The sequence below is a fragment of the Lepidochelys olivacea genome (assembly GCF_965140295.1).
Source record: "Lepidochelys olivacea isolate rLepOli2 genome assembly, chromosome: 8".
NCBI classification, from domain to species: Eukaryota; Metazoa; Chordata; order Testudines; family Cheloniidae; genus Lepidochelys; species Lepidochelys olivacea.
This window is the reverse complement of record NC_140418.1, coordinates 16172964-16190655: the sequence shown is the minus strand read 5'-3', so window position 1 is coordinate 16190655 and position 17692 is coordinate 16172964. Positions and strand designations below refer to the sequence as shown.

At 41.3% G+C, this 17692-nt stretch overlaps 1 protein-coding gene across 2 annotated transcripts in view; it reads right to left on the bottom strand.

The window, feature by feature from the left end:
* Nucleotides 1-17692, bottom strand: part of LOC311524837 (uncharacterized protein) — a 208916-nt gene that overhangs the window by 164997 nt on the left and 26227 nt on the right. The window contains exon 2 of one of the 2 annotated variants that reach the window (XM_084636380.1): nt 13410-13524. The exons of the other annotated variant lie outside the window; for it this stretch is intronic. Within the exon in view, the coding sequence (XP_084492506.1) occupies nt 13410-13469 (60 nt within the window). The 5' untranslated portion in view covers nt 13470-13524. The remainder of the gene's footprint in view (nt 1-13409; nt 13525-17692) is intronic. 2 annotated transcript variants of the gene reach the window in all.

Sequence of the window (17692 nt, the reverse complement as noted above, 5' to 3'; positions counted from 1 at the left end):
AATAAACATTTACTATGCCCTTGACTTCAAAGCTCCTCGGTTGTGATGTAAGAATGCTGTTCTAGGCCTGTAGCATATAAATCCTCTACGTTTAAAGGGGCTGTTCACCTTACATCATGAAACCTTGTTCTGGTACTAAACACAGGTTCCTAAAGCCCAGATTGCTGCCAGAATAAGGCATTAGGTGTCAGCCAATGAGTTCCTGTGATCAGTTGCTGTGGGTTTAGTTACCATTCCCTCCCACCCCCACCTGCTACAATTATGATTTGCCCTGTTGCCAACATGGAACACTACAAGGCTTTATTAAACACCCACAGAAAAAAAAAATACAAGCCCCACCCCACCCCCACCCCAAAAAAAAAAACAAAAAAAACCCTCAGTGCTTAGCCTTGAAGTCCAGCCAAGGAAAAGAATAAGGCTATACTTGATGGATGAAAGGGGGTGAAAAATACACAACACAACTTCTTTAGATTCAGTAGAATTGGTCTATTTCAGTAATTTTCTTCACATTAAAGCTCCTTCCTTTTGAACTAAAAGACCTGAAGCTGAAACCCAAGCCTAGGTTGGCTGTCCCCCCTTTTTCCCCCCTTGTACTTAGTATATTTCCGAATTCGAGTCAGACATTTCCACTGCCGAGTTGTTTTTGTAGAACAGGCCTTCATGGCATGAAGCTCATGGTCAGAACCTCTCAACTTGATTTAACCCTGGTGTAGGGAATTGCATTAAATCATTGCAAGAGAACCTCATAGTGATGGAGAAACAGATGTTCAGATGCACGATAAGCTGTAAATAAATCTTCAGTGTTTATTAGTAGTTGAGTGTTTTTTAAAATGCTGACCACTGGGAGGAATTTAGAGGCAATAACCCTGAAACCAACTTAAGGAATTTTTAAACAAAGTAAAAATATATATATATTTTAGTAATTCCTTTTTACTTGCAATGCTGCCTGGTTTCTTTTCATTGTGAAGTTTTGAGGTCCAGAAAGTGAAAGCAGATAGGACTAGAAGAGCCAGGAATTATGCAAACTTCCACCCCACAGCTTTGTTAATGTACTTCAAACTACACTCAGGGTGGTTTAGCTTTAAGGAAAAATGCCTCTATAGGAAAAGGCTACACAATTCCATGGGGATTAAACCAATAGGGCTCTATAGATTAAGTTACCCTAAAAACTATAGAAGTAGGAAAACACAAAACCCTTTCTGTGTTTTATTTACTTAAATCATCCTTATAAAAAAAATTTCCCTGGATGGTCTAAAAAACTGAAAGGAGAGTTATTTTCTGTTCAACTCAGTTAAACTGGTAAGGAGTCTGCTAGGGATGCTGCTGCACTCTAAGCTATGCCAGACCAGGCCTCTGGAGTGAAAGCTGACTATAACTGACAATAGATACACATTTTGCACTTATGTAGAGCCTGGCATCTGAGGTTCTCAAAGTGCTGTAAATGTATTCAGCTCACTGTATGCGTCCTAGTACACATGGGTCAACTCTGGCCTTGTCTACACACAGACTTACACCATTTAAAGGTGTGTTTTTAAACAACTTTGGTAAACTCTGTGTAGATTCCCATTTCAGTTCAAGTGTGGCTTATATAGTTTTAGTTAGATTGATACTTTCCAGACTTTCCTGTATAAATTAAACCTAAGCAAGACTGTAGACTAAACAACTTTCTTGTGGAGACTAAGATACAGGGTGAGATCTTGGCCCCACTGAAATCAGTGGCAAAACTCCCACTGACTTCAATGGAGCCAGAATTTCACCCAGAAAACTTAAGTCATTCACTTAGTCTGGTGAAAAACTGGTTACGAATTCCAGGAGTCCTGAATAAAAGGATTTAAATAAAGCTCACTTCAGCAGAGAACGTAAACTCGTGCTTAACTTTAAGCACAGATAGATGAGGAAAAATAAAAGGAAGTCCCTCTTAGACAATTCTTTTGGGCAGGACAGTCACTGTGAAATTGTTGGGAAATAATCTCTTACCACTGGATTTGAGTTGCTGATCTGGTCCAGTTGCTAGGGGGCAGGAAACCATAATCACAAAATACACCCCTCACCCCCCCACACACACACACACAGACAGTGGACACCTTTGTCACCAGTCTCAGAATAACGGCCAGAGTTTGAGAGCCAGACAGGGGTGAAAGAAGTTGGTACCGGCCCGTACGCAGTGACATTAAACCGCTGCCAGGGCCACAGGTGGGGAGGAGGGGGCAGCTGCCCCGGGGCCAGCGATTTAAAAGGGCCCGGGGATCCAGGTCCTTTTAAATCACTGCCAGAGCCCCAGACGGCACAGACCAGGCAGTGCGAATGGGCTGGCTGGGGGAGGCTGACCCCCAGCCCCACCCCTTCTGCCTGAGGCCCTGTACCGGTAAGAATTTTGTATTAGTTTCACACCTGGGGCCAGATCCTGTGAGGTGCTGAGCACTCAGCTCCTGCCTAGCTGTATCTTTCTCACACACTGGAGGTGGTTCCTCCCATTCAGAACGGAGACTGGGCCATACTGGGAAGCCTCACTCACTGCAGGGCTGTCAGCCTGGTACCTCTCATAAGAAACCACATTTACAAGAGAAAGTTTTCAAAAACAGACACATTTTTGTAAGGGGAGAGAAGCATGTTTTTGGAGAAATGTTGATTAGTAGCCTTATGCCAGATTTTAAAAAGGGGGTTAGGTGCCGAAAGATGCAGAGAGACACCCTAGGTAGTAACTTCTGGGGTGCCCAGATGCTTTTGAAAATCCCACTGGGCGGCCATCTAGATCTTTAGGCACCTAAAGATTTTTTTAAAATCTGGCTCCTAGCTCTTTATTATCCTTTGTTATTTTCTTTTATTATTCTTTGTTTCTTTGCTATGTCACTCTAGCTGTGTGGCTCTCCTATAGCTTATTATACCTATAATAAGACACGGTGGGGGGGAAAATAGAACCCTCAAACTTCTCTCTTAAAGGAAAACAGCATTGCACTGATCTTAATCCTTGAGGGTCCAGCTCTTACTGACTCTTGCATTAAATGATGCAAAACCAAAGAGAGTGTTACCTAAAGGTTAGAGAAAGGCACTGAGATTCAGGACACCTGAGCCTGCTGACTTGCTGAGTCACCATGTGGCCTTGGGCAAGCCGCATAATTTCACAAGGCCTCCATTAACATTTGTAAAGTGCTTTGAGATCCTCAGATGAAAAGTGCTATTTAAAGTACAGAGTATTTTCTCCTTCTCTCACTCAAAACTTGCCTCAGTTAGGTGGACTGGGGGTGGAAGGGCAGAGGTCAGTCCTGCATCTGACATTATTCAATATTTTCATTAATGACTTGGATAATGGAGTGGAGAGTATGCTTATAAAATTTGCAGGCGATACCAACACTGGCAAGATTGGCAACTGGGAGTGCCAGCACTTTGGAGGATGGGATTGGAATTCAAAACGACCTTGACAAATTGGAGATGAAATTCATTAAAGACAAGCACAAAGCACTACACTGAGGAAGGAAAAATCAAATGCACAACTACACAATGGGGAACAACTGGCTAGGCGGTAGTACTGATTAAAAAGCTCTGGGGATATAATGGATCGCAAATTGAATATGAGCCAACATGGTGATGCAGTTGCAAAAAAAACCCTAAAAACCCTAATATCATTCTGGCGTGTATTAACAGAAGTGTCTCAGTTGTGAGTTGTAATTGTCCCACTCTTCATGGGTGAGGCCTCAGCTGGAGAACTGCGTCCAATTCTGGGTGCCACATTTTAGGAAAGATGCAGACGCTGAAACTTGGGAAAACCTGAATTTGGATTAGAGCTTCACTGCGGCCCGTTAGGTCATAGTGGGCTGAAACAAAACCCTGGCGCCAAACAACCCAGCACTAGTTACACTGTTAAACGTGTATAAGGCCATGTCTTGCTGTTGCAACATGGTATGTCCACACACAACTGTCCCAGGCAGTTTACAAGCATATTTTGAATCACCTGGTTGCAATCCCAGCTTCAAGCCAACTGAAACAGTGCTGTCTACCATATTTTCCCCCCAGTGTGGACTAGCAGTGATTCAGCAAGTCCTCTTGACCTCTCACCACACCATAAGGCATCACATTTGGAATCTACCCAAAAGGTCTGCGTTGCAACACCTTTTTGCCGACTGTAACAGGATGCCACTATATGCAAAACCCTGAGGAATGTGGTAGACAGGAAGAGCTAGCAATACTATTTAAAGCCATTTAAACGCCTGCCTTTTCATTTGCAGGGTAGTTCACACAGCTGTTTCAGTCAACACCCTGCAAATTAGTCATTCTGATCCACCTCCTCCCCTTCCCCCATTGCAACCTAACCAGGTGCAGTCCAACAGCTCTGGAGCCACTTGTCTGCACAAGTGCAGCCATATGTTTGAGCTGGATGCTGGGTCAGTCCCAACTGTTTAAAGGGCGTACAGAGAGGACATTAGGTCAAGTAAGAGTGGCAGAAACATCTGGGATTTCTGAGCAACGTGCTGCAAGTAGAAAAATATATATCCATCAGCCTGAAACAACACTTTACTGCACTGCCGTCTCTGTGTACAAAACCTTGTAAAACCTCTGACAGAATGACTTCAGGGGTCACATATAATCAGCCATGTTTTCTTAGAGAAACATAATTTCTTCTGAGGGGCAAAGGGAGCCCGCTGATCCGTTTACCAAATCTGGCAAACAATTGACTGAACTAAGCAGAGAGCAGATTTGAACTCAAATGGTTACTACTTACAGCAGATCCAGAAGACTTCAAGGTGTCACTAAACTGTTTCTGTTTTCATATAACTTTTTTCACCTGTGTGAATTTAGTGTCCTGAGAGGTGCTAGATGGACAGCTGTGAAGACTGAAGGCCTGGATTTCATTGACAGCTAAGATACAACACAGGTAGCAAGAATGCAAGCTTCCCCCGCTTTCCTCATCAGCATGCCTCAGTTCTCTTCCGGGGTGCCTACTCTCTGAGGCTGTGTCTACAATACACATTTTCCTTAAAAATCCCACTGCTGGGGGTGGCAACAACAATGGGAAATTTTAGGAGTGGGTAAAACATATTCCAGACAAGGGCTTAGAGGAAAATGGGGTGTTCAGTCTCCATAGCCTATTCAAGCCCTGCTCTCTGTAGCTACTGCCAACAAGGATAAGAATTTGTTCTCATTGTAGTGATAGCTTTCAAGATGTGGACACTTGTCCCTTGGGAATTGACTTTGACTGTTACACGTATTTCACACTGACCTTACACTTGGTAAAGCAACCTCCATCCTTTCATGTATTTATACCTGCTCCTGTATTTTCACTCCATGCATCCGATCAAGTGGGTTCTAACCCACGAAAGCTTATGCCCAAATAAATTTGTTAGTCTCAAAGGTGCCACAAGGACTCCTCGTTATTATTTCACAAAGATCACCAGAGAGGAAACAGCATCCACTTTAGTCTCTGCTGACCAGGGTTACATTTGAACTGGTGACTTAGAGGTGAAAAACTCGCTCTCTCTTACTACCATTCTCCGAAGCCAGGGGTTCTTAAATGCTTCACATAGCATGAACTACATCTTAACACAGAAGTTACCTCGTGGTCATTTCCCCTCCCACTAGTGATCGTACAGGCCCCAGACCTCCTTTTCCCTTCATGATCACAAAGTCAGGTGGAAGCTACAGTAATGGCTTACATGAAAGTAGGGGAATCATTCGTGTATGTTTAGCTGCCTTTTAATGAAATTCAGCAGCTGGAAGCAGGTGGAGTGCCAGTACCATGTGACCAGACAGTTCTCCACTGGACACATTTTGGGAACTTCTGCTCTAACGTATCCAGTGCTCCTTTATGCAAGTTCATTGTTTAAAACTGAACTGTTCAATGGCTGGCTACTAATTAGCAGGGATGGAAGGGTGGGGGAAGGAATGCATTTGAAAAGCGGTTGTGCACCAGCCACCATATCCCAAATACCACAGAGATAAATCAGGTCCTATGCTACGCTACCGAGAATATTGGCATTTATCTTCGTGCAAGAGGGTGACTGACCCTGACGCTCACCCGTGGCACGGCTACAAGTAGATGAGTGCCAGCTACAGAGAGCAGATATTTCTGTGGTTTATGTATGGTTATTGCACTCTTGATTTAAGCCCATCTCTAGTTTCCAAAGAAACATCAGGTGTTTTTTTAAAGGGTCCATTCAGCCAGTCAGTCAACTTCTGACTGAGACAAAAAGACAGTACCTCTTTAATATCTTGTAACTCCACTATATGGAGATTGTGTCATTGCATGGCGGGGGTGGGGGGCAGGGATAGCTGAAACTGATCTTTTCCACCTCTTACTCCTGTGATCCTAGATTTCTCAAAGCACATATGTCAGTTACTTATCCTTCTGCTGAAGTTATTCTCCTCAGAACTGGGTAGAAATGTACATTCTGCATGAATATAAATATATATGTCTGAGCGACGTACTTGTACAGTATATAGAGAGCACATACACACAGTGATATGTGCCTAGTACCAAAGACAACAGGAATGTAAATATGTTTTAAGCCTAATTATGGAAAGTACTTTGGCAGGAGGCAAACAGGGGCACAAAGAACTACTATTTAGATTCTTAAAGCTATGGCCTCCATTCAATACATAATCAACAATATTTAGACAGTACGGTGTACTTCCTTCCTTCACAAGGTAACTTCCTCAGTCTGGCAGGCCTCAAGCATGCAATAAAGTGACCTTATGTTTAAGGACAGTGTCAAATTAAATAAGCAGTTAAAGTGCGATCTCTCTCTGGTTCCATGTGTCTGCAAAAGTTGTTTTACTGGTTCCCTTCTGCTTTGTCTGCAGGGTAGAGGCAGCTTTCCTCTGTTTGAACTGAAAAGTTACTGAAGCAAATCCTACAGTGCTGCCTTGGCAAGGCACCAAGTAGGCAGCAGTTGGAGAGCGTTCCCCAATCCAGCCAGGCTAAGCAACACACACATAAAATGCTGCACAGAACAGGCTGACAAGAGGTGCGTGCACAACACACTGGAAATAAAGCTGTAAAATTGAAGACACTAATAAACCAGTGCATTTATATGTTTACACATAAATCAGGCAAGAGCACCTGAGTTTTTGTCCTCCCCCCCATCATCCCCCCCACCCCCCCCAAATCTTCCCCAGGAAAATGCTTTGCCATGAGATGACTCCATGTTTCCTGACATACTTGCATTTCAGCTGTTGCAGCTTAACTAGAGTGATTTTTTTTTTTTTTTTTGCCATTCAAAGTGTTCCCTGTTCCGATCTGTTACCCATAACATTTGGTTCCAGACCACATGGCACACTGGCTTAGAAAACTCTGGCTCTCAAGCCAAATAAAAAGCTTTTCATTTAAACTCAAGTTTATACGCAGCAATTCAAAAGCTTTATTTTCATTTCTTACAGAGCCCCCACCTGAATAAAATCGTTTTAAGTGCCACTTTTCCCTTTATGGATCATCAAATGTTGGGAGCTCTGACTGCCTCTGTTGCCTCAATAGAGGCTGCAGCCGGGTACCTAAAGGTAATATATTACACACAATGTGTATTTTTATACATAATAATAGTCATTATACAACACTGCAAAGCACTCAGCCAATCAGCCACTGACCCTCTAATTTTGAATGTGGGTGTTTTATACAGTGGAATCCTAGGCTTCATAACAATAGACCTTTCTGTTGTGGACAGGTGGAAGGCGAGGAAAAAGGAGACTGGTAATTGATTACAATATTGTGGAATTCTACTAAGGTGACTTTGCCCTATGGAAAACAAATTACTATTATAAAAAAAATTTCGTGTCCTCCCCTTTCTCTCCCTCCCTTCTTCCAGTTCCTGTTTGCATACCCCCCACTCCCCCCCCCCCCAAAAAAAGCAGAACAACTCCATTATAAGCTGAGGTTTGCTCGTCCAAGAGCTGGAATTTGCACATTAAAATGCACTGCAATAGTGTGGGACTTCCACTCTACTTAACTTCATTATAAACAAGCAATGGGCCCAAGTCAAAAATCTGCAGTGAGATTTAATCCCTCCTCAATGCAAAGTTCAAGTTTCTGATTCAGGCCTTTCTCTGCTATAAAACAGAGTTCCGCTAGGGGACTGGACTAGATGACCTCTCAAGGTTCCTTCCAGTCCTATGATTCTGTATCCCAGTGTAATATATATTATGAGGATGGGTAAGGACACACTATGCATATTGTACAAATATGTACACCAAGTACACAGGTTTCAGAGTAACAGCCGTGTTAGTCTGTATTCGCAAAAAGAAAAGGAGTTCTAGTGGCACCTTAGAGACTAACCAATTTATTTGAGCATAAGCTTTCGTGAGCTACAGCTCACTTCATCGGATGCATACCGTGGAAAATACAGTGAGGAGATTTCTATACACACACAACATGAAAAAATGGGTGTTATCATACACATTGTCAGGAGAGTGATCACTTAAGATGTGCTATTACCAGAAGGAAAGCGGGGGGAGGGGGAGAGAAAACCTTTTGTAGTGATAATCAAGGTGGGCCATTGCCAGCAGTTAACAGGAATGTCTGAGGAGCAGTTGGGGGGGGGGGGGAATAAACGTGGGGAAATAGTTTTACCTTGTGTAATGACACATCCACTCCCAGTCTCTATTCAAGCCTAAGTTAATTGTATCCAGTTTGCAAATTAATTCCAATTCAGCAGTCTCTCTTTGGAGTCTGTTTTTGAAGTCTTTTTGTTGTAATATTGCGACCTTTAGGTCTGTAATCGAGTGACCAGAGAAATCGAAGTGTTCTCCGACTGGTTTATGAATGTTATAATTCTTGACATCTGATTTGTGTCTATTTATTCTTTTACATAGAGACTGTCCAGTTTGACCAATGTACATGGCAGAGGGGCATTGCTGGCACATGATGGCATATATCACATTGGTAGATGTGCAGGTGAATGAGCCTCTGATAGTGTGGCTGATGTGATTAGGCCCTATGACCGTGTCCCCTGAATGGATATGTAGACACAGTTGGCAACGGGCTTTGTTGCAAAGATAGGTTCCTGGGTTAGTGGTTCTGTTGTGTGGTGTGTGGTTGCTGGTGAGTATTTGCTTCAGGTTGGGGGGCTGTCTGTAGGCAAGGACTGGCCTATCTACCAAGATTTGTGAGAGTGATGGGTCGTCCTTCAGGATAGGTTGTAGATCCTTGATGATGTGTTGGAGAGGTTTTAGTTGGGGGCTGAAGGTGATGGCTAGTGGTGTTCTGTTATTATCTTTGTTGGGCCTGTCCTGTAGTAGGTGACTTATGGGTACTCTTCTGGCTCTATCAATTTGTTTCTTCACTTCAGCAGGTGGGTATTGTAGTTGTAAGAATGCCTGATAGAGGTCTTGTAGGTGTTTGTCTCTGTCTGAGGGGTTGGAGCAAATGCGGTTTTATCATAGAGCTTGGCTGTAGACGATGGATTGTATGGTGTGGTCTGGGTGAAAGCTGGAGGCATGTAGGTAAGAATAGTGGTCAGTAGGTTTCCGGTATAGGGTGGCGTTTATGTGACCATCACTTATTAGCACCGTAGTGTCCAGGAAGTGGATCTCTTGTGTGGACTGGTGCAGGCTGTGGTTGATGGTGGGATGGAAGTTGTTGAAATCATGGTGGAATTCCTCAAGGGCTTCTTTTCCATGTGTCCCAGTACACAGTAAATCCGTTAACTAATCAGAGGAGATTGCTAACAAAATTAGCACATGCTTCCACTGCTATTCGTCCAGCACTGAAAACACTCAAACTTCCTGGCTTGTAATTCAACCAACATATGTATATTACAACAACAACAAACTATGTTAGAATAATTAGTTCAGCACAGTAAAACTGAGTGTCAGTCACTGCTATAAAGAATTTATAAACTAATAGCCAAAAAAGGAGAAGACAGGGACTACTGGATAAACCCAGAGATAGGAGTAATTTGGAGAAATATGACTGAATAGTTAGTTTTAAAGGGTGGGTTTGGTTTACATCCTGTAGGCAATCACTGAATTTTTAGGGAGACCTTGACTGCAGGGCGGGTGATAGTTTGGCAAACTGGAGTGGTGGAGGGTATCCCAAATGTAGATTGGGTCATACAAAAAGGCACGGAAGGAGCGACTAATCATACTGCAGATGCAGCTAGAGTATTGTGTCCAATTCTGGACACTACACTTTAGCACAGACGTGGACAAATTGGAACATGTCCAAAGGAGAGCAACAAAAATATACAAGGTTAGAAAGCCTGACCTGGGAGGAAAGGTTAAAAAAAAACTGGGCTTGTTTAGTCCTGAGAAAAGAAGACTATGGGGAGACCTGATAGTCTTCAAACATGTTAAGGGCTGTTCTATAGAAGATGGAGATCAATTGTTCTCCATGTCCACTGAAGGTAGGACAAGAAGTAGTGGGTTCAATCTGCAGCAAAGGAGATTTAGATTAGATATTAGGAAAAAGCTTTCTAACTAGAAGGTTAGTTGAGGTCTGGAATAGGCTTCCAAGGTAGGTTGTGGGGGTTTTAAAGAACAGGTTGGACAAACACCTGTCAGGGATGGCCTACTTTTATTGGGTCCTGCCTCAGCGCGGGGGGCTGGACTAGATGACCTTTTGAGGTCCCTTCCAGCCCTACATTTCTATGATTCTATGATACACCAAGTGTGGCACTGATGTTTGAGGGGGTGGGGGAAGACAGCAAAGAACAAGATCAAAGATGCAGGCCACAGCAGAATTGTATACAAAATGAGATGAGGACAAACAGTTTAAACTTTATGGTTTTAGGGCTCTGATTCAGCCACCCACGTAAGCATGGGCTTAAGTTCTACTAGAGTCCTATGAAGTCAAAGGAACTTAAACATATGCTTATCTGAATCTGGGCCATAAGCCTAAGTCAGCGGGAGTTTAGAAAGTGGATCATCAATTATAGGATCAATTCATTTATCTGTGGCCATGTCAATACTGGGGAAATGTATTATGTTATCTAATACGATGTTAAACATGATTTAGCACCTAACATGAAAAGGGATAAGTCACGTTTAAAAATCTGTGAGCTACTCATGATTAACCTTTTGGGTCCAAAAAAGCAGAGGTGCTATTCAAACCAATTCCTTTTCATTCTACTTATTGAAGGGGTACATGAGTCCATAGCGTGTCTTCCTGATTAGAATGGAGAATGTCTAGGTTTAATCTGTTAAATTAAATTAAATTAAATGTGTGCATTTAGCAGAGATGGTTACTGAAAAAGAATTCCCACTCTTTCCATAGATCAGTGCTTTCACAGTAATGCAGGGACAGAGGCACTAGGTGGCAAAAAAGGCCAACAGGTCCCCATTAGTTACCCTCTGGAAATAGGTTTCAGAGTAAAGCCGTGTTCGTCTGTATTTGCAAAAAGAAAAGGAGTACTTGTGGCACCTTAGAGACTAACCAATTTATTTGAGCATAAGCTTTCATGAGGTCCAGCTCACTTCATCTGGAAATAGGTTTCACAGTGGTAGCTGTGTTAGTCTGTATCAGCAAAAACAAAGAGGAGTCCTTGTGGCACCTTAGTTTCTAAGGTGCCACAAGGACTCCTCGTTGTTTTTCCTCTGGAAATAAGCACTCACATTTCTAAACAGTATTGAAGTCTCCGAACTGGAAAGGGAAGAGAAAGAGTTAAATTACCAGTAATTGAATAACTTTAACTATACTACAAATTTTCAACTCAGCTGCTTGGATTCTTGTGCACTTTTTTCTTGCTAGTAATTATTGTTTATTTTCATTCTTTATTATCCTCCAATCAAAAAAGCAGACAAAATGGTCCATATTCCAGATGAGAAACATCTGGAGGGCTAGAGCAACAGCTCTTTTCTTTATTCCTTTCCTAAGCAATTATTAGGCAACATCACACTTTAATTGGTAAAATAACTCTCTGAGACTCTCATATCACTGCATAAATTAAGTCAATATTGAAAGGGGGTGGGAGGGGAAGGAAAATTGTTAGTTAACTACAAAAAAAAAAACCCATCAGATTTTGTTATGATGCCTGCAGTTGTGAGTGATTTCTGTACAATCCTTCCTTTCTGGTTAAGCTTTCTCTAAACTGGATGCAAAAAACTGAAAACATTTTAGAATTTATAAAGACAGTTTTGGTTTTTCCAGTACTTAAATGGATATGAAAGAACAGGATGTAGGATTAGAATGGGTCTAGTCACCGTCTGATTTCATTACCAGATCTATCAGCAACAAAAAACAGGAAGTGGTCTCATTTGTTTTGGGAACTTTCACTGCCACAAAAGTATTATCAGTTTGCCATAAATATTGATTAGCCAAATGGTTTATTTGAACTAACAAAGCATTAAATGAGCTGAAATTGTCATCTTTATTATTTTTAAGAAGACAAATAGAGCAAGCTACAAGAGTGCATCTGTTCCACGCTTCCTCATTCCTCACACAACATGTTGTGTCTGAAAAGCCAGAAACCATTCTTTGCTGTTTCAACATTTAAACAGCACTCCGCCTATGAAATATAGATTATTCGTTATATGGATTCATGTTAATTCAGCATGTAACTTATGTATTCCTATCCAAATTAAGTTAGACAGAGGAAATAGAAATAGATAATGCCCTAAAAATAAAGAGTTAACGAAATAAAGAGTTACGAATGTCTTCAAACAGCCTTGTGATCACCACCCAGATATTGGTAAGTCTGGGTTCAGGTTTTGTTATCAATGCAAAATTGAGCTCATGTGCCTTTTTATGAAGCTTAGGTGAAATACAAGTGAGCCTGGACCAACTCTTGGGCTGAGGTAGAGATGGGTCTAAATTGCAATGCTGGCATCCAAATCTAAACTTTCCCACAGTTTTGGGGCATTTGGCTCTGCCCATAAGAAAACAGGGGTCAGTTGCAAAGTTTGCTTTCAGATCCAAACTCACCCAAGTTTTGGAGGTATTCAGATCTGGAGTTTAATTTCAGGCCAGTCTCTAGTAATGGCCATGTTAGATGTTAATCCACTGAAATACAATAATGACAGGTTTCAGAGTAACAGCCGTGTTAGTCTGTATTCACAAAAAGAAAAGGAGTACTTGTGGCACCTTAGAGACGAACCAATTTATTAGAGCATAAGCTTTCGTGAGCTACAGCTCACTTCATCGGATGTATAATGTCTTCTGCAGTTTCCACAGTATGCATCCAATGAAGTGAGCTGTAGCTCACGAAAGCTTATGCTCTAATAAATTGGTTAGTCTCTAAGGTGCCACAAGTACTCCTTTTCTTTTTGAAATACAATAGGCTTCCATCCAAAACCAGTTTGTTTAGCAACCAAAAATATTAAGGGTGCTTCATAGCAAATTTCCATTTACAGAGAAGTAATGATGTGAGGAGCTTATGGATCCTATAGGGAGCAGCTGTAGCTGAGTCAAGAAGAAAAACATAAGGAAGAGTGGGAAAGAAGCTGCCCTATGACATCCAGACTATTGTTAAAGACAGATGAAGCCTTACACTGACACAGCACATCTGCATCCAGAGTCTGCAACGATATAACTCCATTGAGGTAGCCATTCCAGTGCAATTTCCTTGATGTAGACAAGGCCCCAGTCCCTTGACTCTGGTGAAACTGTAAAGTAGAAAGGAACTTGGTGACTTCAAGGTGACACAGAAATGTTGTGGGAGGGCCAGAAATAGAATCCAGAACTCCAGGCTCCTAGTACAGTACTTTTCTTTAGACACAAGGCCACGCTTACTAGCTTATTAATTTTAATAACTTTGTTTTTGTTGTTTTGCTTCAACTCTGGGACCTAGATCCTGCTAGGAGAAAAAGACCAAGTTACTGCTTATTTTGAGCGGAAAGTGTAAGAGAGATACAAACACAGAAAGTATCAAAATCCATATTGCAGGGAGAGGGGAAAAAGGCAATGTGTGAATCACTGCAATAATTCTACTAGAGCAGCAGTTCCAGTCACAGACAAGAAACCATTTTCTTATTGCGTTTTTCTATCAAGCAAGTCTTAACTTTTTTTCGGTAGGTCATTATTGCAGTTAAATTAAAACAGCACTTCCTGGCAGGTGCTGAGCCCAATTTTCAGATCTACTAAGAGCCCCCAATTTCTGCTGATTTAAATTGCAGCTGTGGTGCTTAGTACCTGCACACAGCTCTCCTGGGTGAGAACTCAGCAAAAAGGAAACTAAAAAATGTCAACAGATAATCAACATTTTATTTTAGCCAGTGGTCATATGGTTTGTTGGGTTTAAAAAAAAAAAATGCAGCCCTGGTAAAGTTTCTACATAAAGGAAAAGCAAACAGCTGAAAAGTCCTCCTTGTCCTTTGATCCTCCCTGCCAAGAGTAAACCATGAAGCATTTGTTAAAATGCTAATCCGATTTAAAGCTGCTTTTGAATGGGTTAGAAGAGGAAGTGCCAGCTACTGATCTCCTGTCCAGCAGCGTTTTTAAAGCCATGTCACTCTGGTTTTCAAAGACAGGTATTCTATTCACGCATGGTCATTGCTTAGGCCAAAGAACAATCATCCCAGAGGGAAAGCTTGTTCAAAAGAGACAGACAGTCAACACATTTTTTTCCAGGGTCCTTTTCCTGCTGAGGAAGGCATCCTTTTACCAAAGAGACAAACTGAACACCCTCAACTCCTGCTCTGAGCAAATGGTTTGGCTTGACCCTGACAGCCTCCCTGATGATAAAGCTGTTGTGAACGGACTGACTCTTGGGTGCTGAGGCCCAACAACTTTGCTCATCTAACTGAACTCTCCACCTCATTGCATTTTATTTCTCTTAATTCAACAAAACTACTGACAAGGAAGTCATCCTAATCCCCCTATTGGGGGGAATGGCAGAAGTTTATCAAATGGCTCCTGGGTAACACGTCCCCCGTCCCTCCCACCATGCTCTTATTCTTTCCAGCACATTGCCAGGTGACGAAAGAAAGGTCAACAGCTCTTTAGATTGTAGAGCTGCCATATGTGGACATAAAATCAAGGCACATTCTCAGGAATCCCATTTCTTAATTCTTGCAGCCTTTTGCATTGCCAATATCTGGCCCATTAATATCATCACTGGTAAATTAGCTTGTAGATATCAGTTCCAGTCCCAAATACCAAATTCTCATCTGCAATAAGCTAGTAAGGAAAGATTTAACAACAGGCAAGAAACGTAAAGGTTTTCAAAGTGAGGCAGCCAGCCAACAGACAGAAATGGACACTAATGTAAAACTGGCTAGGTGTATAAAATTCAGCTACTCCTTTACTACTGTCAACAAGTCTACCTTTATATGTGGATGCTTTGTGCATGAGCTTACATACACATGTGTACTGGGTGATAGGAATAATGGCATGGACAAGACTGAAATCTTTAAGGAATATATTTTACATATTAGCTATGGAAGATTTTATCTAAAAATAAACACAAATATACCTTGCATAGAGAATATAACGCCTTATGTAAAAGAACTAAGAATATGCTCTAATTTTCTTTTTAAATTCAAGGTTATTTTTTTCCCCAAACACTTTGTGCTGTCTTCATTTAAGGAGCCCAGGTGTTAACAGAAGGGGGTGATGCTTCAAAGTAACACTTCATAGCAGGAAGGACTGAAATTAACCAATTCACACCTACTGTCCTAGAAGCTTTACTTCCCCAGGAGCCCACTGCTAGAAACAGCTGTGATCAAATTATAGTTTGTAGATCTTCTTTTCCTAGTTGGTGAAGGAAACAAATGTGATCTTAAGAAAACAAGATAGCACAGCCTATTCATTCACCCTAAATGGCAACTCTGAGTCTGCATTGTATCATTCCTAATGCATTCCTTAAAGGATGTTTGGAAACAGGACAACCCAGAATTCAACAGTTTCTACCCACTGTGCTCTTTTCAAATCAACAGGTGACTGCAGATTTTGAGGCATATGGAAAGGAAAACAAACAAAATTAATAACATCTATCACAGGAAAATAGCCCCAATATGAATGTATCTTACCTAACAAGCAGAATTCTCTGCAGGGTTGGTAGTTCACCGCTGAAGACATTAACTTTTGATTTTAGAACTTCTGACTCATGGGACTATTTCGCTTTTCAGAGACAGCATAGTTCACTGGTTAGGGAATGCGAAGAAAAATCAAACACGGTACCTTCTATCCCTGGCTCTGTCACAGACCTAGGCAAAGTTGCAGAACCTCCCCGGGCCTCGCTTTCACCATCTGAAAACTGGTGCCCACAAAGTGACTGGATGGATTAGATCGGGCACGCTACAATTTTTCACTCTCAGAATGATGCAGCTGTGTTCAGTTAGCGTTTGTATTGCAAAGTAATGAGATTATTGAATGAAAAGTGTCCTAGAGGCACAAGGCTCTGTACTGCTTGACAGAAGCAAACTCCTGTAACATAGGATTGCCAATTTTGGTTGGATGTATTCCTGGAGGTTTCGTCACAGGACATAATCTTTAATTAAAGATTAATCTTTAATTCCCGGAGACTCCAGGACAATCCTGGAGGGCTGGCAAACAAAACCAAAGCACATGTGAAGCATGTGCTTCCTGCCAGAACACTTGTATCATAACACTAACTAGTTTATTGTTAAAATGACAAAGTTGTACATCTATGTACAGTGTATATAACGTATAAATGATCAGTACATATAAGCATTACATTTAAAGAAGAAATGCAAGGTAAAGGCACCATTGTTAAAACAGGCCAAATTTGGGGCCAGAACAACTTTGTGTCCCTTTTAATTGTATATTTCATTTTGTTTCTTTTGAGAATTAAGTGAGAAGGAATGAGATCCCTGTCTACTTTAGATCATCCAACATGTGCGACACAATATATATTAGCATCTGAAATAGATTTGTTGCAGCAATGTATAATGTGTATACTGGAACTAAACTCATTATAAAGCTTTCTTTGATAGCCCCACCTAAAGCTTTTGGCATTTGGAACCCAAACCTCACCTTAATCCCTCTCAATACAGCAGTTCTTTACAACCCTAACAATACTCTGCATCCTCAGGATGGGGGATGTTATATCAGAGCACCTAGGATAGGATACAATGTTCTAGTTCAATGAATAGCACCAGCAGCTGAACAATTCAGAATTTAGGAACGACCAGGAAGTTTTCCAGGCAGTCTCAAGGTGATCAAAGGCTAAAGACAATTTATCTAAATCGCCTGTCTTTTCTATATAATCCCCTGCTGTTTCTGTCAACTCAGTACTGCCATCTATATAATTCTGCCATGAGATTTAACAGTGTGGAGCTTTAGGATTAAATATGCACCACTTGAAAATGTCCACATTAATTTGTTACTGGAAGCTATTTTAAAAACACAATAAAACTGGGTGTTTTGTTCTATAAACAAACACACACACAATACAAAAGTATCCAGATTACCAGAGTGTAATTTTAAAAAGAAACAGGAAACTTCAATGTCAAAGTGCATTACCTTATTTTTATACCATATATTGTCTAAGCCCCTCAGTAGGCAAGTTACCGGATTTCTATGTTGCCCACTGCGTAATTTATTTCAGTACCTCATTATTCTCTTTGGTTCAGTATCCCTGTTTTAGGATCAACCAGGAGTGTCAGCTACATGCATTTGTACAACTGGCTCTCTTTTGTTTCTGAGCAACTGTTTACAAATGCAATTTAACTAGTTGGTGTAGAAATGGCCCTAATTCAAAATTTTGGATTAATAAAATAATAATAAAAATGTGTATTATGATAGCATCGAGAGGCCCAAATTAAGGCTCAGGCCTCCATTGTGCTAGGAGCTGTACACATATAAAGATGA